This window comes from Camelus ferus, chromosome 1 (genome assembly GCF_009834535.1).
Source record: "Camelus ferus isolate YT-003-E chromosome 1, BCGSAC_Cfer_1.0, whole genome shotgun sequence".
Lineage (NCBI taxonomy): Eukaryota > Metazoa > Chordata > Mammalia > Artiodactyla > Camelidae > Camelus > Camelus ferus.
In genome coordinates this window covers 79,835,247-79,859,404 of record NC_045696.1, presented here as the reverse complement: position 1 = coordinate 79,859,404, position 24,158 = coordinate 79,835,247, and the positions used below count along the sequence as shown (strand labels likewise).

The 24,158-nt window shown below is 33.5% G+C and overlaps 1 protein-coding gene across 1 annotated transcript in view; it reads right to left on the bottom strand.

Annotated features, from left to right (window-relative positions):
* The window catches only part of SPATA16 (spermatogenesis associated 16), a 181,268-nt gene that overhangs the window by 112,142 nt on the left and 44,968 nt on the right, over nt 1-24,158 (bottom strand). Inside the window, exon 2 of the mRNA XM_032484198.1 lies at nt 23,182-23,327. Within this exon, the coding sequence (XP_032340089.1) occupies nt 23,182-23,327 (146 nt within the window). The remainder of the gene's footprint in view (nt 1-23,181; nt 23,328-24,158) is intronic.

The window sequence follows — 24,158 nt, the reverse complement described above, 5'->3', positions numbered from 1 at the left end:
ATCCCCAAATCTACTGAGTCTGCATTTTAATAAGACCCTCAGGTGATTTTTATGCATATTAAAGTTTGAAAAGCACTACATATGTGAATATTAAGGATGGGACTTTTAGGGGGGAGGGTATAGTTCAAGTGGTAGAGCACATGCTTAGCATGTACGAGGTCTTGGATTCAATCCCCAGTACCTCCTCCAAACAGAAATAAATAAATAAACCTAATTACCTCCCCCTCATAAAAAAAAAAAAAGAATGGGATTTTAAAAATTGTATTTCCTAACTTTTTATTGCCAGCATTTAGACATGCATTTTAAAAATACTTATTTTTATTCATTATTTAATATTGCAATAATTTAGTTTTATTCTCATCACCCACAAATAATTATGTTTGATACTTCTTTTAAATATTTACATCTTTTTTCTTCTCTTACTGCATAGGCTAATTTTTAAAAGGACTTTTAAGTTAAGTACTCTAGGGATGCTTTAGTATTTCTCTGATAATTATGATTATGGATTAACTTAAAATATTATTTGTCAAGAGTTATTATCAGAAATAAATGTTAAAGTTTTTCAAATACCCTTTGGATCTATCAACATGATTATGGACTTTGTCCTGATCTTTTGTAGGGACGATTTGGATTAATTACTGATTCAAAAAAGCATTAAATAAACAGAATATTAAACTCAAGGATTTAGAAAGTGAATAATAAAGCAGAACTACATCAACAAAAATATCAACAAACAAAATTAAAAAATTTAAAAATTATACTATAATTTTTATGAAATATTATACTGGAATTGAGTTGCCAGAGATTTGGTGTTTTGTTAGTCTTTTTAACCAAATTAATCTTTGATTTAGCTATTTATTCTAATTAATTCTACTGTTCTTTCTGTGTTTCAATTTACTCATTTCAATTTTTATATTTATTAATACATTTTTGTCCTCTCTAGGTTCTATTTTATTATTTCTTTTATTCTTAACTTAAAATTCAATCCACTTATGTTTTTTTCTAAATAAAGAAGGCATTTATAACTATGATTTTTAAACTGATTTTTAGCTTTGACCGTATTCTTAAGAATGATAGAGTATATTTTATTCTCATAATTTTTCCCCAAGTCTCTAATTATAGATTTTAATTTCTCTTTGATTGAAAAACTACTGAGGATAGCACTGTTTGTTTTCAGAAGGGTGGTTTTTCTTGTTATAACTTTTAATATTACTTTTTCACTTTATTATAATGCAAATAGAGACTATGTCTTGTGTATTTCTGCTTTTCATATATATCAAGAGTAACATATAATAGAGTATTCAAATATTTTAATAGCATAAGGAAAAAATAATATATTCCTCATTTATAAGGTATTGTTAGTAACCACTGGGAGTGCACTTACAAGATTTTTAATGATCTAAATAAAACTGCTAGATACATACCTTTACTTCATTCAAGTTCCTCGGGAGATCTTTCTAGACCTAAATTTTAATGGTAATTATTACCATTTCAAAATTCAGTTTGTTTTAAAGGTAATATTATTTCATGTTCTTTTTTCTCATCTTTCTATTTATTATCTAATTTTTAGAAAATTAACTTATTTTAATGTACTTTTATTTAAGTCAGTTTTATTGAGGTGTAATCTACATGCAATAGTATTCACCTTCCTAAAGGGTGTAGTTTGATGCATTTTGACAAGTTTATAACCATCACTCCAATAAAGATATAGAATATTTCCACCCATACCAAAGAGTAGCAATAGAAGCATAAGAATTTCCTACCTATTCCCCCAGGGACAGATGTGTTTTGTTTCTACATCTCAGTCAGAAGCCTGAACTCTGGAATGAGAATGTTAGTTAGCAAGTTAGCACTCCTTCCAGAGCTTAAGGCTTTAGCTTCATATGAGATTAGGGATCAGGGAAGCAATTTCTTGTTGAGGCAAATGCCTCAGTCCAGTTCTCTTTACTTAGCTTGGTCATTATCAAAGTAAATTAGCAGATATTCATCCACTTGAATGACACTCTTCTTAATATCTTAGTAAAGTGCTGCCATATGCTTTTAGAAATAGTTGGTAGATCTAGAGAATGCCAGGGATATGAAATATTTTTCATTTATACAAAGCATGATATCCTTGTGGATAAGATGGTGACATTTATGCTGGCTAATGGTATCATTCAGTAGATGATAACTTGTTGAACAACTGATTGATATTATTGAAGTATAGTCTGGATTATTATGAAAGAATAAATTTAATGGCTTGTCCTTAGCCCTTTTTGTGGACAATATTTTCATTAGTAACTATGATTAAGAGATTGAAAGGATGACTATAATTTCTTCTTAATGGCATATGTTTTATCTAACAAAGAACTAATATCTGATGACAGAAGCAAAATTCAAAATGACATGTACTGGCTAAAAATCTTATGTTATGAATTTTAAAAATTTGTTCTACAAATATAACCATGGCTTGAATGTGACCGTGTGGAAAAAAATCTGAATATTTTATAAAATTACAAGCTAACTGTGATAGGACAATATAATAGAGTTACAAAAACTGTATGTAAAATTTATTTTAAGTGATCTAAAGGCATTCTGTTCAAGTAATAAATTATATTTTTACTGAATTGTTCCTTAGCCATATAGGAGACATATTTATGGGAATTATCACTATATTGAAGTGTGTCTACAGTGTTCAATGGATCTAGAGAACATAGTGTGTCAAGAATATTGAGTGAAATTGCTATGTTTAGAGAGTTAAGATTAGGGGAGACTAAGTAGGTACTTTCAAACACAAAGACCTGTCATGTAGAATATAGATTAATTATTCTATGTACTAACAGATGAAGTCAGGCAAAAACCAATACTGTACAGTTACAAATAGTTCAGTTCAACATAAAGATGGACTTAATAACCAATGCTGCAGGCTTTGAGAAGAGTTTCCATTTACTGGAATAACTTAAGTGATATTTAGAATGCCATCTGTCAGGATGTGTAGAAGAAATTCTTGACTGAGTGGGAGATTACACTACATGACTTTCAGGGATATTCGTAAAAATCTCTTAGAATACATTGTTGATCACTGTGAAGGGTCTGAGGTTTTCCCTCCTTGCAAGTAACAAATTAGCATGATATAGTTTCATGGATGCTTGTAGAAGACATGAACCTCCAGGGCCAGAGATTTCTTACTCAGTCATAGCAGTAGCCAGGACATCAGTCTTTTGTTGTACCAGTTCCTTAAGCCACAATCCCAGATGGCAAAGCCAAGAAGTCCAGGTGACACCTTCACATTGCAGTAGGTTGCATTACAGGAGAGGAATCCTAAGCTTAGGGAATGTAGATCTTTTATAATGGATTTTAAGCATGGCTGTTTGTAGGTTGAGAGGGAGACACTATCTTCATCTTCTAAGACTGTAAGCAGACATGTCTTTTCTTCCAAGGTTGTTTACCATGCAGTCATCTTTGAAAAGATAGTTCAGAGCAAAGGCCAGTCAATGCCTTGTCCATAAGACATGCAAAAATTCAAGAGATCCAAGGAAATTGTCTCCCTATATAGATAATTTTTGTTCAGATATACAAATTGTATTTGTTACATTCATGCCATTAACAAATAAAGAAGGATTCTTAACAAGTTACATAATTAAAATATCATAGGAAAATTAGGAGAATACCTAATATTGAAGAATGAGTGATTACATTATTATCTATTTATATTCTGATTTAGGTAGATTTTAAGGTAGCTTGTAGAATACTTAAGAGTTTAAATCAAAATAAAAATTACTTAGAACAAAGGGAAAACAGATAAATTGGACTATATAAAAATGAAAAACTTCTGTGCATCAAAAGACAGGATCAACAGAATGAAAAGGCAACTGTGAATGAGAAAGTATTTACAAATCATGTATCTAATAGGGGATTAATAAATAGAATATATAAGGAACTCCTAAACCTCAACGATGAAAGAACAAACAACCTAATTAAAAAAATGGGCAAAGGACTTGAATGGACATTTCTCCAAAGCAGATATATAAATGGCCAATAAGTACATGTAAGAGATGCTCAACATTAGTAATCATTAAGGAAATACAAATGAAAAATACAATGAGATACTACTTCACACTTGTTAGAATGGCTACTCTTAAACAGAAAATAACAAGTGTTGGCAAGGATGTGGAGAAATTGGAATCCTTGTGCACAGTTTGTGGGGATGTAGGATGGTGCAGCTGCTGTGGAACAGTATGGCAGTTCATCAAAATATTAGAGATAGACTTACTATATGATCTAGCATTTCCACTTCTATGTATATATCCAAAAGAAATGAAAGCAGGGTTTTAAAGGTATGTTCCTATGTTCATAGCACTATTACTCAGAATAGCCAAAGGTGAAAGAAACCCAAGTGTCCATCCACAGATTAATGGATTAATATAATGTAGTATATACATATAATGGAATATTATGCAGCCTTAAAAAAGAGGGAAATTAAGACACAAGTTGCAACATGGATGAACCTTCAGGACATTATGCTCAGTTAAATAGGCCAATTATAAAAAGACAAATACTGCATCATTCCATTTATTTGAGGTACCTTGAGTAGATAAATTCATAGAGACAGAAAGTAGAATGGTGGTTCCCAGGAGTTGTGGTGTGAGGGAAATAGAGAGTTGTTAAATGGTATAGGGTTTTAGTTTTGTAAGATGAAGAGTTCTGGAGATTGGTTATACAACAATGTGAATGTACTTAGCACTACTGAACTCCACATTTTTAGAATGGATAAGATGGTAAATTTTATGTTGCATGTGCTTTATCACAATTAAAAATGAAACAAAAAATAACTGAATGATGAAAGCAAGATTAAAAGTAGGGGAGCTAAGGTTACACCTGGATGAGGTTAGTACACAAAATACGTGTCACAAGAGTCTAAGAGTTTAAGTTGAGATGGACTACATGTTTTCATCTAGGTTTACTGATAGCTAATGGAAAGAGGAGCATAAAGTTTGTTTTAAACAAGCCACTTGTGCAATTCAAAAATTTCTTGTTGTACAGTCAGAAAGATCACTTTATCCAAAGATGCCCTCTAATGTAAAAATCTGTCTTCAGTAACAGATTTACAGAAGAATCAGCAATTGTTCCATGTGGTTGCTTCTGAGAGCTTCTTTCAACATAGGCTGTTGGTATAATACCAGATCTCAATCTAGTAACCTAAATTCCTGAGTAGGTGAAAGGAATTGTAATGTAAAGGGAACTTATGCAGTAATGCCATCACTACACAAAGATTCAGTGAAATCTTAATTCATTGTGTCTTACTTGGTCACTTGGTTCACTACAAAAGATTGATGATTAGAATTAAAAGCCAAAATAAAGTATAACAATCTTCAACGTACTGAGAAGAATTGAGAAGTCCATGTACTCACTTTAAATATCTTACATTGGCAAGCAAGATAGAACAATGAAATGACCCAATTTAATTTACATGGGAGAAATTGCACTATTTTATAAAGTATTAGAGCATAAAATTAGAATTGAAGGCATTGGGTTTCAAAATAAGAAAATTACAGTATATTATTGTCAAAGTACATAGCTCTGCCAAAACAGTGGCAAAGTATGTGTTTGCACAAACATGAAAGTAAAACCTAATTCTTTAAGGAAACAACAAGAAATCACTCTCAGCTATTTCTTGAGATCCCAGCATGACACAGCAGAAGAAAACAAGTTTAAAGAAGAAGCCAAGCAGAGGGGGTAACCTGAATACTATCCTGACCTTTCACCCATCAAATTACAATTAATTATATGCAAAAAATATTCAATTATGGAATTACTCAAGTGAGCAGCAAACACCTAATTTCTTGACATAACGAAGAGTCAATGGGATAAATACCTCAAAAATGGCTATTTTGTCACAGTACTGAAAAATATATGTTTAGAAGGGAGATGTTATATCATCTGTCCTCTTTATAGAGCTAGTAGTGAGTGCACATTAAAGAATGATTACCATCTATGTTTAAGTATATTTTTAGCATTTGAGAATGAGATTTCTCTGTTTAGAAAAATAGAGGGAAGATTAAAGGATTCAGGTAATAAATTTAATAGGTGATCAATACCAGGAAATATGAACCTTTAGAAAGAGTTTTTTTTAGGTCTTCCATATTTTTCCAGATTCAGTTTAGTCTTTCATATTCTTCATCAACATTGATATCTTTAACTAACATGCATCAAATAATTACTTAAAATTATTAAAAATAGTTAAATTGAGATCTTATCTAAAGATTTAATAAATAAGATAGAGATCTTATCTAAAGATCTCTACTGGATCTTTAGAAGTGTGCAGTGATATTCCTTTTTTGAGCAATGAAGAACATTTTTTTCTCTTCATTTTTTTTACTTTCTTTTCAACTCTTATTAATTACTCTTTATTAAAGACCTCTCCATAACAAGAAATAATGCTCAACAGTATTATTTATCTTTATATGTGCAGCATCTAGCAAATGCATAGCGCATAATGGGCACTCAATGGATGTTTGTGGACTACAGCAATGTTACCGGTGGCTGAGCCCACTAATGTTATCTATGATTTGCTGATGAGATTTACATCTCTTGTGACCTGTATATACCAGAGTCCTCTCTCCACTGACTTTTGTACCTATGTCCCAGTCTAACTTCAGCTTTACATAATTTCATCTACTTGTATTCAGATGTGATGAGGAATGAAAGGTCATCTTTGTAGTTAAAGGATATAGAGATATACCTAAGTAGACTGTTTGAAAAAAATTCTAATGCAAAATTATTTTTCATAATTTGAAAACCTGAAAAAAACCCCACATTTTTGTAGTCTGTAATTGTGTCTTCCCATCTTTTTCTCTATCTGTCAAATGCTTAGACAGAGTAAATATGAAATGGGTTCCCATTTATTTTTCATCTACATTGTAATCCAAAGACTGTCCAGTAGAAGCTGTTAGTAAATCACTTGGTCAGTTCTCCCAGCAAAACATTCTTTAAGGAATACAGTATATCAACCTATCTTTTGACATTCTCATTTTTTGTTCTTGACATTTCCTCTTAAAAAATAATACAGTGTTGGCCCTATTATCTTTTCTGCAGGGTTTGTGAACCAAATACCAACTATCAACTCTTTTGTAGAAAAGCTACCAAGATTAAGAAACCAAAGATGCAGATGTAAAGCCCTATTCATTTGTCTGTGTAATGTTGAGGGGGAGGAGGGTGGAGAAGTGGTGGTGGTGGTTCAAGAACAGAGTGACAAATAGCACATGCTTTTTTCTATTCTCTGTGTTACTCGGTGGGATGCATTTTAGAATGATTGCTTTGAAAAGTACAATTAATAAATTCCCCTCTGTTCTAACCTACCAGAACTTAACTTATGATTCATTCAGCAACAATTATTGGAAGTAAACTACGTTCCAGACACTGTACAGGTTCTACAGAAAAGAGCCAGAAGGGTAAATACATACTTAAACTAGTATTTTGAGTAGCCTATTGTATGGAAATAAATGTCTGTCTGCATTCTATTCTTTTCTTATGCTGCCTTCAACTAGCAATTATGCAGGAATCTTTAAAATGAGATGAAATAAATTATAGTGGTGTCTACTATATAGTTTTACTGGATAATGAAATGGGATGCTTGTTTCTTTTTAAGTATGAGAATTAGAGGGATTTTTCATACCAAAATAAAAACCATTCATATATCATCAAGTATTTAAATTATTCATATTAACATCATGATTTTTTGAGACTTGTATTAGAGACTAAAAAATGATATCTAGATAACAATATTTTACCTACTTTAAAGCCCCCCTTACCTCCTATGCAAAAGGGGAACTATTGATGTGATTCTTATGCTTTGTAAGACTATTGGACTTCTGACATCATCTCTGGTTTTTCTTTAATGAATTAATAGAATTAATGGGCCTTGTATTTATGTATACAGTATCCATACCAGCTAACCCCCTAGATTATATACTGTAATATAGTTTACAAGTTGAAAGCCAAAATTTGAATTGGATGTTGACTTTGATTTTGGGAAAGGCTTCTCAATGTTGGTTGGATTTAAATGTTTAGTTATAGACCAAATCACCATTACTCAGAATGACTCCAATTAAGGAAGTCTACTAATTACTAATACTATAAATGAGAATGTTAATGATTTCTCTTTGAAATTCAAAGGGATCTTCTAATATGCTATTTAATCCTTTCTTTATTGACAAAGATGATTAAGTCTCCTGTTTTGACATTCTGATCTCATTAGCTCCAAGAATTGAGTCGCAACCTATTGTGACTCGTGCCAAATGAAGTGTCATCTCACGGTACTTTGGAAATAATATATTTTCCAGATATCTTTAAAAGTGCTTCCCATTTGAGTGAATATAATTACAACAGCATATTTTGTGCTTCTGTTTAAAAGTTATGTTAGGTACTAAGCGACTAACCTCCAAAAGAAGTGTTAATCCAATTGTGAAAAATCATAAAAATACACACATAGCTAACAATAAATAAACTGAAACGTGAAACAGTTAAATTGTGGGCTGCATACAAAGGAGATGGAAAAAAACCAGAAGTTTTGTGTAAAGGATCTGAAATGACAGGAAAATGCAAAATTTGGAAAGACATCAGGAGGAAATGAGTCTTGAGCTGCACTATGAAATGATCACATTTAAGGAAGAGAAGTAGAAAATCCAAATTAGAAGAGTAGCCCCAAAATGACTTGGTGATAGAGGATGGTAAACCATATTAAAACTGCCATGTAAATTTGCTTGGCTAAAGTAATAAATTCACCATAGAGGAGGACAGGATCCTATTAAGGATTTGTTCATTAGTTAAAAGATTTTTAATTTTGTGGAAGAAATTTCTAATGGTTCAGCAACTACTAAGCAAGCACATGATGGAAGGATTTTTTTAAGTATGACAATCATTGCAACTATTTTGAAAAAAGTTGAGAGATACAAAAGCTGGGAGGATACTGAGGATGCTATAAACTAGTATAGTGGTTCTCAAAGTGTGATCTGCAGATTGCCAAGGTGGTTTACAATATTATTATTATTTTTATAATAACATTAAGATATTCTCCTTTTTCACTGTGTTGATATTTGCACTGATGTTGCAAAAGCCATGGTGTATAAAACTGCTGGCTCTTTTGCTGGAATCAAATCAGTGAGAGGAAACTATTGTAGTAGACATCGAGAGTATTCTTCATCATTGTATGCACTTGCCTCCCCCAAATTGTGAATCTCAGCCCCTGAACACATGTCTTTTTAATACTTGACATGACTAGATGGGACATATGCAGAAAGCACTTCTCTCCTGCTCAACAAACTATGATGGCTTCTCGAGGTAAAGCATTTGTGCACTCATGCCATTGTTTGCACTTGTGAGCTGACTTAGCTGCTGTTTCCACAGAACACCATGTTTTACTTGGAAGAACAAATAACCAACTATGATTATCAGACTTGGAATTTGGCAGACGTTTCTTGAAAATGAAATAAGTGTGCCTGTCACTTAAAGGAACACAACTGACAGTATTTATTGCCAGTGATAAAAGTTTGAGCTTTCAAGCAAAAATTAGAATTTTGGAAAACTTACATCCGTCAGTGTGAACTTGACAGCCACCCAATACTTGAAGACTTTTCTGATGATATTAACATGTGCAGTTTTAAAAATTTACTATGCATAATAGAAATCTGAAAATGATGCATTATTTTCCAAATAACCAATGTATGATGTTACTAATTCATGAGTAGGTAAACAATCCATTCAAAGTGTAAGGAAAACTAGTGGTTTTTAATGAAACAGACTATTAATTGATTGATTCAACTTCAGAATCCTCATTGTAATTAATCTTTAAGAAACCACAACTTGTTAAGTCTTGGTGTGGTATCAAAGAAGAATATTCAGGATTATCTGAAAAGCCTATTAATATTCTCTTTCCTTTTCTAACTATACATCTTGTGTCAAACTGGATTTCTTCAAATAGTTCAACCATATTGTAACAGATTGAATGCAGAATTAGATACGAGAACTCAGTTTTCTTTTATGATGCCATACGTTAAAGAGATTTGCAAAAATGTGAAACAATGCTACTCCTCTATGCATCTTAAAAATACTTATTTTTCATAAAGTATGCATTTTATGTTAGCATGTAATGGGTTTATTGTTCTTAAATGAATAACTATATATTTTTAAGTTTTTACATCTTAATTTCTAATATGATAAGCATTTATAAATGTAACCCACATAAAGCAAAAACTCTTTGGGATCCTCAGTAATGTTTGAAAAATATAATGAGGTCAGAAGACCAGTTTGAGGACCACTGTAAAAGTAAATAGTCATATTTTGCATTTAGGCTCTAACTATAAGAGTCAAGATAAAGGGGAACATGGAGCATACTTGTTTAATAATTTGCATTATATCAGTGCATCCTTTTGCCCTCCCTCTTAAAACCAAAATACTCCCCACCCCTCTTTTGGGGGGCATGTACATGTGACTTTTCAATGTTACTCTCTTTTTATTTTCCTTCCATAAAACCAAAAACGATTTTCTCAAAGCCTGTATGTATTGAGCAGGTTCTACAAGGAAAATTTATGGGAAATGAAAGTCTAAAAAAGCAAAAAGATTCAGGTTAAACATCTAGTAAAGTTGTAGATTAGATTTCTTTCATCTGCTTATCTCTTATTGTGAAACACTTAAAAAATTACCAAATAGTGCTGTGAAATTAACTGTCTTCAGTGGGAAAGTTCTATTTGCTATTAAAAGCATTAATAATTGGCAATATCATAAGAACATTTATATCTAATTACAAAATTATTTTGCCTCAGGCGACCTGGGAAAGGCACGTGGCCTGCATTTTCTCCAGTGAGGAAGGTTCATATGATATGTATATGTCACAACTATGACCTGTGCCACCAAGGAGTCACCTCTTTTCAAACTAATGATGTTGTAACTTAACATATGACTGCTCTTCAGACTTCTATGAAAAATCAGCAAAGGTCACAGGATGAACATGAGGAATTCTTGCCATAGCAACAGAAGATGAAATGAGGGAGGGTTTAGGTAAATACACCAGTCACAGTATAATCCCAGAATTTGCAAAATGCTTGTTGAGGCTAATAGTCTGTTGTCAATGATTATAAAATACTCATGGAATCTCCGGGAAAATAACCATATCCATGAAATACAGCCATAAATTGTGAAAAGTAAAATGGATAGTGGAGTGGTACTTTTATTTATAAGGTAGTCAGCTCTTCTAAACTATGAGAAAACCGTTAGATAATAAGTCAGGGACACCCAACAAGAGATTTTTATCTGGAAAAGAAGAGAAAAATTTAATTATCAAATGCAGACTGACAAGAGCTATAAAATGAACAGGTGTGGGCATCTAGGCTGTGTTTTTCACCTCCTCCAGTAAAAACTGGTTGGTCCAGGTTTGTCTCTTGCTACTTGTAGCCCTATGTATAATGACCTATTTAGTGACTTCCAGGTGCCAAGTACCCCAGGAAAGACGTTTAGGACTGAGAGTGTGAGAAAACATAGGGGAAGTTGCTTTGAGCATAAGACTCAAATGATAATCTTATGCTTTAGCTTGGGTGAGGCAGCATCTATAGGAATAAGCTTTAGTCCCTAATAACAGTGTTGGTTAAATTTGGAAATGTGAGTAGTCCTCCATTTTCCCTCAAAGTTAAGTGTTTCTAACATTTTTGGACATCTAGTATTCACCAGGAAGTTGTATTTCCCTACATTTGCTTAATTTTTGTATTGGACTTAAACTAGTCCATTTTTTTAACTACTTGTGTGGAAATCTTTTTGCATGTAAAGGAAACAAATTAAGAGGCTAAAAACAAACATCCCCATGGGTACCATCAAAATAGTTTTCACTTTGTTGATGAACACTGGGTAGACTGACTGTTCACACTGTTAACTAGAGCAAATGTGCTCATGAAAAGAAGTTTGTGAATTCTAGAATCTTGTAAAATTTCAGGTTGGTCACCTGATGTATTTGAAAATAAAACACAATAGTGACTTTAAGGTTAATATCCGCACAGATATTCCCCATTTGCAAAAATCTTTCATTTCTTTAGTATCATTTTACCCCCTTTACAAGTGTTGAGGAAGATATTGTTATTATCCCTTGTTCAGAGATACAGAACCTGAGGCAAAGAGAAGTTCAGTGACTTGTGAAAGTCAAGGTTAGTCACTGGTATGCAGAGATTCAAAACCAGGCCTTTGGTTGCTCAAGCTTGTTTCACTACCTTACAAGGAAAGTTTCAGCCCCTCTGTTTTTCTTTACTTGTTATAACAGAATTAGTCATTGAAAATCTAGAACTTAAAAAAAAAAATCAATCAATCTTGCAGCAAGTAGAACCAAATATATCTTGTCTTTCTTATTATGTGTACTTACCCCAGGCCACACCATTTACATATTTTAGAACATTTCAGTGCTCTAAGTGAATGAATGTACATGAATGCTTTTGATGTCCTAGTGAAAATTTAACAGAAGTTGCAGAAAGGCTAAATCACTTGTTCAGCTCATCAGAATAGATTTTAAAGCTGGTGTATTAGAAAGTAGGAAACAGATATAAAAAAAATCCTCTTAAGTAAGAATAAACCCACCCACAAGGAGTGTCTCTGCAGCCTTCTTGGCAGCTTTGAGGGCCCAACGAACAACATTTCCTGAAGGTGGTACTCAGCATGGGAGCTGTGCATTAGCACCCCCTGTTCTGTTTTCCAAGAACCGCACGGAAATCAAAAGCAGGGGAACAAACCAACAATAACTGATACGTTTAAAGTCTGTGGAGAGGTCCTGATTTTACTCCATTGCATTAATATACTGCTTCCTCATTTATGAACCATTTTTATATCGGTGAGTAAATGGGAAGGAAAGACAAAAGCTGAATAGATATTGACCTCAGAACAAAGGCTAGGCTAAATTCTTAGAAGAGAAAGAGTGGAAGCTAGAATAAGACATAAAACATCAAGCAGGATGATTGTAAACTAAAATGCAGTCGACTTGAACACAAGGGTAGAAGAGCCATGGAAGGGGTGACAGTGTAATGGAGGCAATTCAGGAATGATGGAGGTGGGCTTATTTTAATTAATCTGTTGTAGGCTTTGTTATAATGAAAAATTTACAAATATAAGCATGAATGATTATAAATACATTTAATATAAACAGAGTGTGACCTTTTTAATCACATCTTTTGCAACTTGGACAGGCAACTCAAGAAGTCTGATCCAGCTGCAGAATGTGCCTATTACTGAAAACTCAAGAAGGGATCAGTTTCTTTTTGTTTTGGTTTTTTTTTTTTTGCCTTTGCTATGCATCCAAATTTTCCTCTCTTATCAGACATAGTCATTGTTTTCTCTTCCTCCTCCTTCCCTCCCTCCCTCTCCTCCTCCTCCCTCCTCCTCCTCCCCTCCTTCCCTCTCCTCCTCCTCCTCTTCCTTCTCCTTCTTCTTCAGAAAAGAAATTTCTAATAAGATGTCTGAGCCATCAGCGTCCTATTTCTTGTGTTAATGACTTTTGGACACTTATACACGTACATTCCTTGGGTAATACATGACCATGTTTAATTGTTTTTTGAAATTCATTTGCTTTAATCTTCATTTTTTTTCTTACTTATTTATTCATTTATTTCACAAATAAGGCCACGTATTTTATCTTACAGGGATATTTTATTAATTCATGTGCTGATCACAAAGAAGAGGCAGGCTTCAGGTAAAAGGAAGGGTGAAAAGCGGTGATGCATGTTAGAACAGAGTCTTGTGATTTAAAAGCTGTGTTGCATCAATATTGTACAGTAGACTTGCCAGGCTAAGTATTATTATCCACAGATCACATGTGAGGTAATCAAAGCTTTAAAAAAAAAAAAACAGTGAAATGGGAGTTGAATCTAGGTTTTGTAATTTCAGGGACAATGCCCACCACATGTCACTGCTACCTCAGTCTGTATGGTAACCCCTTCAGATTTTAAAGATGCTATGATTCTCAATATTTTCAGGATGAAATGTGATGACAGTCAGATTTTTTAGGAGAAAGAAAAATCACTGTGATATCATAGGTTTGCTAGGATGTAGTTCCTTCATCTGTAAATGTAGCGATGAACCCTTCCCAGGAAGTTATTGGAAGGATTAACTGAGAAAGCATATGAAGTGCCTAACACACACCTACTACATCGTAGGCATTCAGTAAGTGCTTGTTCTTGTTCCTGCTGGAGAACTGTTTCTCACTGTGGTCAACTTTACACTGTATAAAGATATTGTGGCTGTTTCCTGCTGTATGGTACAGTGAACATAATGCCTTTCCACAGAAATTGGCATTTTTTTATATTCTTTTTCAGGTTAAAAAGAAAACTTGGAGTGTCTAATATAATCCTCAGTGGAAGCATCTTTTTATAGGTAGATATATTTTCATGAGGATAAAATGGCAAGTGATATAAAGGTACTAATGGTCCATACAGTATTTTAATATGCCTAACTTCTCAAAGAGGCAGAGTGCCTGCTTGCAAGAAGTCCAACCAGATATCCTTAAAATGGCTTTGCCATGGTTTCCCTTTGTTTTCTCCACACTTGCAAGCTCATACAAACATACAAGTATACATGAACAAACAAACAAATACAGATTGTACTTTTTTCATTTAGTTGAAAGGAACAACCATTAATTTAAGGATAGAACTAGGAAGAAATAATGATTTTTAAACTGAAGTCCTTTTTTAAGAGTTGAGAAAAATAGTATGGATAATGTAATGCCCTCTGAAATAAATGGCAGTGTCATCAAAACAGTCACCCATATGTTTTTCCAAAGCAAGACATTGTGAGGTACCTGGCTGGGGTTATGTATATTCAGGTAAGATTATGTCTTTTTATTTTGTGTTTCCTATTATTATCAGCCCCCCCCAACAAGCAGTATCAACACTGATACTTAGTAAGCCAAACATTTTTTCATATCAAGAAACTGGTACTATCAATATTCCCTTCTGTTTTATTATTAATATTGTGATTTTGTTTAAGTTCACCTAAGATTGTGAGAATTATTTTTTTTATCAAATGCTATTGAACTGTTGAATTTAATGGCCACTTTTTTAAGCTAAGCTATTTTATTTTATTTATTTTCTTTCTTTTTATTTTTTAGTTGAAGTATAGTCAGTTTACAATGCTGTGTTAATTTCTGGTGTACAGCATAATGTTTCAGTCATACATATACATACATATATTCCTTTTCATATTCTTTTCCATTATAGTTTACTATAAGATATTGAGTATAGTTCCCTGTGCTATACAGTATAAACGTGTTTATTTTATACATAGTAGTTAGTATCTGCAAATCTCAAACTCCCAACTTGTCCCTTCCTACCCACTTTCCTCCCTGGTAACTGTAAGTTTGTTTTCTATGTGAGTCTATTTCTATTTTATAAATTTGTTAAGACTTGCTTTGTGGGCCAACATATGACCTGTCCTGAGGAATGTTCTGTACATGCTTGGAAAAATGTGTATTCTGGTGCTACTGGGTGAAATATTCTATATATGCCTATTATGTTGATTTGGTCTAGCATCATTTAAGTTTGCTCTTTCCTTATCGCTTTTCTGTTGAAGCAAGCTGGATAATCTGTCCATTATTGAAAGTGGGGGTGTGGAAGTTCTCTATTATTGTATTTCTTCCTTCAGCCTGTTAATATTTGCTTTAAGTATTTTGGTGCCCCTTGTTAGCTTCTGTTGGTTTCCCAGGCTGATGGGATTACCTGCAGAATTTCAGTTGAGATAGATTAGAGCCAGGTCACCTGACTGTTGCTAGGTTCACAGTGGGGTCTGTGGTTGATGAGCCTGTTACCAGGGTCTTGGGTGAGTGTGGATCCTATCTGGGTCCCTGGATGGACAGAACTGCCTCTAGGACCTTGCTTAGTAGGGCTGGTGCTGAGATAAGGGTCCACTTCAGAGTCTGCAGTTGGATGTGCAGACAGTGGTTCTGTTATCAGGTATGTGGACAGATCTGGCTCCCTTTGGGTCCTTGGGAGGGCTTCTACTGGACCGCTGGATGGGTTCCTGGGAAGGCAGGCTGGCTCTGTATTGTGACTGATAGGAGCTGGAACTGCGTCCCAGGACTTCAGGGTTCATAGCCAGAAAGTGAGGTCAACAGTCATGGCTCTGAAGGCATGGATGGTCATGTCTCCCCCCAGATGCCTAGGTGGGTCTAGCTGCTCCCTGACTGCAGTGAGGAGGGGCTGGAGCTGTGTCACAGAGACATTTTAGGATCTCTGGGGGCACAAATATGTATATCTCCAGCCAGGTCTCTGGGCTGAAAGGACTGCTTATGGACTATGGCTGAAAGGGAATAGAGCCAGGTCACAAGTTTCTTCAGTGTCTACAGCCAGGAACAAGGTCTGTGGGGTTATTACTGAGGCACAAGCAGGCATGGCTTCTCTTGGGTCCCTTGGCATATTGTGTTTTAGGCAGAACCAAAATCAAGGGAGGAGGGACTATAACCAAGTCTGCAGGGGTCAGAACTAATTCTGAGTCTGCAGCTAAGACCACCATAGGTGAGTCATCCCCCTTGGTTTGAGCCTGCTTTATTAAAATTGCCTTCCTTAGTTCTGGACTCCCTACAGTTTCACAGCCTCCTACCTGGATCCCAAAGTCACTTTTGTCTGTGAGTGGCTGCCAAATTATTGCTGCCAGGAGATGAAGCAAGCTGGAAACCTCCTGTTCTGCCATATTGCTGATGTCACTCTTGGCCAAATTTTAAACCTTCAGTTTTGGTAGAGTATTGTATTTAAAATATCTCATTTCATGAGATCTGCAAGAAATTTTAAAAAAATCTGTTCCTTCCATTATGAACCAGTTCAGTCTAAAACTCTGACTATCCATCATGCTTTAAGCTTATATCATCTCTGAGCATTTAATTATCTTCAAAGTTGAAAATAATAACGACCCAAAGTTTTATTTTCATAGAAGTTTCCAAATTGTCTACTTTATTGAGTATCTGCTGGGTTCAAAAATGGTATTTTAAAAATAAAATTCTCCTCTATGCATAGGTAGAATTTGTTACTATTATTACCATTGAAAATAATCTGCATTTCTTTATTGGTGGTGGGATTGAAACAAAACACAAATATGGTACAGTTAAGATTCAGGAGTGATTTTTAACCAGTTTACTTAGATTTAAAGATGAGAAAACTGATGCAAAGAGAAGTTAAATTACTCCAAAGTCAAAGCTATTAAGTGATGAGGCAGAGATTCAAATCCATCCCTTTGTTATTTTATTTTCTTATATTTTGACTGATGGGTAAATTTCCAAGTATTTGAGGGATTTTTTTCTAGATATCTTACTGTTAATGATTTCTAATTTAATTGCATTGTAGTCAGAGAACATACTCTCTCAGATTTCAAATTTTCAAAATTTTATTGAGCCTTATTTTATCTTTGGTAATACTCCTTGAGATTTATTTTGTCTGATATTAACATAGCCAAATATGACATAATATGACAATATGACATAAAAGCAGTTTTTTATATTTACTGTGTGGTATATAATTTTTCTCCCTTTTGCTTTTAAACTATGTCCTTTTGTAGACAGCACATAGTTGAATCTTATGATTTCACCCAGACTGACAGTCTCTGCCTTTTAATTGGAATGTTTAGTCAGTTAGTTTAGTATGTTTAATGTAATTATTATTATGATTTGGTTCAACTCTACCATCTTGTTGTTTATCTTCCAGTGTCCTTTACTTTATTGGTTCTTCTCTTCCTCCCTTCTTGGCTTATTTTTAGTTAAATATTCTTTAGTATATAATTTTAAGTCCATTATTGCCTTTCTAGGTATACTTTTAGAGTTTTAAAATAATTACTCCAGGGATTATAGCATACATTTTTAATTTAACACAGGCTACTCAAAGTTAATATTGTACTAACTCACATAAAATCTTTACTAGTAAAATTCCATTTGTGCCTCCTCCCAGGGGTTTTTGTGATATTGTAGTCAAAACTCACATCTAAATGTGTAATCTTATTATTTATTATTTTTACTTTAGATAATGTGATAAAATGCTATTTTTTCCTTAAACAGTCATAAAACTTTAAATAAATTTGGAGATGAAAAATAGCATTTTGTGTTTATTCACATATTTACCATTTCTGGTGTTCTTCATTCCTTTTTGTGGATCCAAATTTTAAACTAATATCATTTACTTCAGCTTGAAATATCTTCCTTATTATTTTTCAAAGTTCAGATCTGCTTAAGATTAATTTTTATACTTTTATTTATATAAAAATTTATTTATCTCACTCTCATTTTGAAGAAACTTTTTTGCTGTATTCTGGTTTGACATTTTTCTTTCAGCACTTTAAACTTCTTGTTCCATTATATTTTGGCCTTCATTATTTCTGATTAAAAGTCACCTGTTATTTGTATCATTGTCCCTTGCATGTGATGTGTTGTTTTCCTTTATCTGCCTTTAGTATTTTCTCTCCATCTTGGGTTTTCAAGTTTGCTTATGCTGTTCCTAGATATGATTCCCTTGTATTTATTTTAGTTGAGTCTAACTAGATCTTCCTCTGAGCCAAATATGGGAATTTTCTGTAATTACTTTTATGCCCTTTTCTCTTGTTCCTTTCCCTTTGGGACTTCAATTACATGTAAACTGGATTGCTTGTTACTGTTTCTTAGGATAGGTCACTGAAGCATTGATTAATTTCTTTAAATATCTTTATTTTTTCTTCTGTGTTCATAATGGGTCATTTCTATTGATTTGTCATGAAGTTTACTAATCCTTTCTTTAGTAGTCTTCAATCTGATGTTAAAGTCAGTCAGTATATTTTTATTTTAAATATTGTATTAATCTATGCTAAAACCTTCATTTGGTTCTTTTCTGTAGTTTTTATTTTTCTGTTGAGATTCTTACCTCTTCATTTATTATGACCATCTTTACCTCAAGATCCTTGAACCTATTTTTCATAGCTTCTTTAAAATCTTTTTCTACCAAATCTAGGTCATCTTGGGGCCTGATTCTATGGACTGTTTATTTTCTTAAATATGAGTCTGATTTTCCAACTTCTTTGAATGTATAGTAATTTTTAGTTTTATGTTGGACATTTTGGGTGAAACTTTGTAGGGAACCAAGATTATGATATCATCTTTGCAAAGTTGTTGAATTTTTCTTCCTATCAGTCAGTTAAATGACAAATACTCCTCTTCTTGTCATGCTTGGTTTTGGTCTCTATTAAGGCAGGTCTGTTTTGGCTTGAGTGTAATCTTAAGGTGTGGTCCTTTCTGGAGGTCGTGGTCCTAACTCTTAAAGCATGGTCTTTTTGGAGTCTCAGCTGAATGCCTGAGATACTCAGTAAGAGTTCTTCACATTGATACTTCAGTATCTCCCACCACTGCAGGTCCTTTAGTGTTTTCATTTAGCTCTTAGTCCTGTAACAGGCAATCTCTGCTATATCACATCTCACATTGGCCAAGAACCTGCAGCAAATCCTCATGCAATTTTCCACCCCCAGCTCCCTCACATAGCTATCTCTCCTTTGGTCACATTCCCTGTAAATTACAGCTGTTTTATCAGCCTGGTATTCTAATCTCTGCTTCCTCAGCTCAGTGAGTTTGCACTTTAAACTTGATCTCCATCTCTCTGAGTTAGGGCAGGAAAATGACCCGAGGAAAAAGCTGAGAGGATTGTGGGGCTCATCATGTATATTACCCTTCTTTCAAGGATCAAAGTCCTGCTGTGCCCATTTTCCAATGCCTAAAAAGAGTTGTCTCATATATTTTGTACAGTTGAATAGTTGTTTATAGAAGGAAGGCAGTTCCAGCACCAGTAACTCTGTCATGGCTGGAAAAAAAATCCATGGGTTTATATTTAATTTTCACAAAACCTTGTGAAATAGTATTTGTGAATTAGGTACTATTATTATAACCCAATTTTATAGAGAATTAAACTCAGGGTAACTAGTGAGTGAGGGAGTAAGAATTAAAACCTGAGCAGTCAGATTCCAGACTCCATGTTCTGACTTAATATACAGTACTGCCTCTGCAACATGAAATTATGTTTATTACCCTCATTGCATTATCACACTTTTTTCTCATATTTATTAATATTTGTTTTTTTAAACTTTGTTCGCTACCTGTTCTAATTGCTACCTCTGTATAAGCATCATATATTTTCTGTTTACAACTGCCTCCCCACTGTCTAGCACAGGCTCTTGGTAAGCATTCAGTAAATATTTGTTTAATAAATGAATGTAGATACCACCATTATAAAACAATTTTGAAAATAGGCTCATTTCCACATATTTGGTATTTTAGATTTCATCTTGCCTGCCACATGGCATCAAAATTCTGCAGCAAAAACAAACATCAATCTAAAGGTGGGAAATAATGCAAAAAAAGGTGATAGGTATCATTAGAATCTTTACAATTGTACACATCAAAATATATATGATAGAAACAAGTTATAGCAGGATTTCTACTCTTGATAAGATAGCAGTAATTAGAAATCAGTCTTAGGAATGTTCAAGCACCTACTGGTAAACAATGACATTAGTTTGATGAAGTGAACAAAGAGTTTGACTAGGGAGTCTAGGCATCCCTTTTGGTTGAAGTTAAAAAAAAAATGATATCCATATCTACCACTCTGGATATGTTATTTTAAAAAGGAAAGAAATTGTTAATATTTTTTCCTAGAGCCTTTGTATCACTTATTATCATATTTTAAATGGCAATACTCAGCTAATTAATTTCAGAATGTATCTTTGCTGAACCTAAAACCATAAAGTTATGGTTCTTGTAGTCTTCTACATGACAAAACAATGTGCATTTATTTTTATCAGAAGCAAAACTACATGATGGTTTTCAAGCTGATTTTTGTGTTAACGAATCTCCTAAAGATATGCAATAGACCTCACATTTACATAAAATTAAAGAAAGGATGCTTCAGCAAATGCAAATAAATGCAAAAAGGGAATATTTTAATTTTGATCCATGATTAGTCTCAACCATCACAATGTGGTAATAATAGAAAAGCACGATTCTGCATTCAGTGTATAACTAATGGTTGTAAGCTATTTATAGACTTGAGTATCTTGATTAATTTATTTATTTTGAGAAATATATTTATGTTTCAGATTTTATTTTAAAATCTAAGATCTTCAAAAACATTTTAATATTAGAAACATATGCACTGGCTTCTGCAGTTCTGCAATATGACAGGCCCAGCAAAATGATTTATTTCACTTGGTGCATTATTAATTGTATGAATTGACTGTTTAACCTCTATTGATTTGCATTTCTTACTTAAGGTTCAACTTAGAACCAGAAGCAAAAGTTATCTTACAATAGAATAAAAAGGATACAAGAATTAATTCTAGCATAATAGGGAAGATTATTTTACTATTCACTATTATATATCCTTCCCTCAGTAATATTCAGGGTCTTGAAAGAGCACTCTTAGTTTTAAAATAGAAGTTTCTAAGTCTAAATCGTGAACCTATTGAAACTAATACTTGCATCCTTAGGAACTGTAGCATTTTATTGCTTCTTGTATTTGGATTATGGTGCAATTTTTGATAAATGTTCATTACTTATTTGTATAACACTGAATTAGATTTTGACATGACCATACTATTTGGAATCCTTTTTATTATTAAAAATGATTTGAAAATCCATCAAACTATTCTAAAGTCCAGGAGATATTTTCCTTAATATGTAGGCCATGTTGGTGACCCTTTTTATGTATAGTTAAAGCCATGGAGAAGGTGATGATTTTTTTCAAGTGTATCTCAATTCATCATTGTTTACATATGCCTATAGATTTTCTGGACTATTCCTGATTTCAGTTATTTTTTCCATTGTACTCACAAGTCACCCAAGTAGCCCAGAAATTCCAATATTTTGACATACTGAAATATATGTTGCTTTTCCAATATTGTTCCTTTCAAATGGAAATGCAGTAACATTCTTCGATATACCATATGTCCAGAAGCTATGGTTGCATAAAATGTTTGCAGAAAATACAGTCAGAATTTCTTTTGGTGTCAAAGAGAATCTGCATTTAGGTTCTGCAGTTTACTTAAGAAAGAATATTTCTTTCAAGCAGGTTACCTTGTGAATTTCAAAGTAATTTTGTTGTCTGCAGGTTCTTAATGTTAAGCTTAAGCCTACAGGCTTGCAGTCTACAAGCTTAGGGCTGTGAAGAATCTTTGGTGGAACTTTTGCCATCATAGTGAATGTAGAGTTGTAAATGAATTTTACCATGTTGGCAGATCTCCCGCTCACATAATGAGTCTTAGTATAATTGAGACTTATGTTTCCTACTGGTAATTAACAGGGCAGGCATTGCGTTTTCATGCTGATATTAGTTTTGTTATTTGTATCCAAAAGAAATCCAGAATATGTGAGATCAGAGAATGGGCAAGACTAAAGTTCTAGGTAAATTGCTCTAAGTCAGGGAAGTAGAGATAGAGGCATGATAATTCTAAGAAAAGAGTTATTTGAAAGGCATAATATAGTCACTTTATCTTTTGTAGATTAAACTGAGTATTACCCATGATAAGAGCAAGGCCTTTAGGAGACAGGAGATAGAGGGCATTTTTAGGGAAAAAAAGATAGGCCTGGGTAACCCTGAGGATTCTGGGAAGCCACAAGATAACACAATGATTCAAAGGTCTGAAGAGGGATAGAAATAATAGAAATATACAAAAGAAATCTTTAAAGGTCTAGATAAAAAAGTGTTTCACACTTTTGGACAACTGTCACACTCACCCTGCATAGACAGCATCCTCTTAATCAGCTATACCATCACCAAAAAACCACAGACTTTTAAGTCGTTGCTCATTGGTTCATGGTTGAAATTTCCACCTACCATTCTCAATATCCTGGGCAATTTTGGAAATCCTTCTTATCCCTTACTTACTTTATTCATCTGCTCCTTTTTTTTTTTTTTTTTTTTTCCTGCAGTAATTGCTACTGCAGTTATCTGCCTTTTTATGTTGTCCTGCATTATAGATAGTTATTTATGTGTCTATTTCTTCCATTAGGTTTTGAGATGCCCTTTGTGATCTCTATGATTGTCTAGCTTAATATAAACCAGGTAGTAAAGTAATGTTTTTTGTTTTGTCTTATATGTAAATGGAATGGAAGTTAACCATAGGAGCTCATGTTATAGCCTCCGCTTGCATGGACGGTACTTTCTTGCAGTTATTTACACTTCATTTTACCTGTGCGCGTGATTCAGGGCAAGGTCAGGTTTCCTCATTCGTAAATAGCACATAACAAGCTTTGTCTCAATGAAACTTGCCACGCTTGCTATATCTTCAGAAGATGCTTCAAATGGTTTTCCCAGAGCTGCCCCTTTGCTGCAAAGCTTTAAAAAAACACAATACATTAAATTTCTAATCACCTTGACATATAATTGATCTTTTAAATAAGCAAAGCATATATATGTACACATACTTTTCCAAACTACAAGTAAAGTATTGACATTTTTATTATAAATTAAGTAAATTGTTCCTGTTCACTATTAAGTGACTTTAAGTAACACATTTTACTGTAAAATGCTTCCTGTAAAATATTTTTAAAGTACGATATATTTTAAAGGGATGCCATTAGATAAGAATGTCGGTTTTAAAAATAAAACACACAATAAGCAAAGATATTAATAGAAAGCCAAGTATAAATCATATTAAATACCAGTGCTTTTACGAAAACCTAGCTGAGCAATGATCTAGCACAGTATCAAGTTTGATTTAATATAATAAAGGGTGTCAGAAGTAAACTCCTAGGAGCCATTAACATGATCGGTGATTAATTTGAGTCTGAATCATATTCTCTAGGATGTTATTGAAAGAAAAGAAGTGAAAATTTATTAGAACTTATTGGCAGAGGCCACAGTTCTGAAAAACATGGCAGGAATGTGAAATTCTTAATAAAAATTCCAGGAAGTCAGTGGTTTCTGGGCACCATAGATAAACTGGAGAAAAGAAAATTAATTTTGGGGGGAGAACCCAAAACATTAAGGAGTGTCAATAATATGGCAAGGGTAGATCGGCACTTTCTTTTCCCTCAGAGTTTTCTACTGTTTCTTAGAATCAAGGCTGATGGGGAAGAGGAAACTCCACCTCTATTTAAGTGACCTTATTCAGAATATCTTTGCTCTTTTCTGTCTCCCCTATGCTTTCTCACCAGGGGTAGTAAT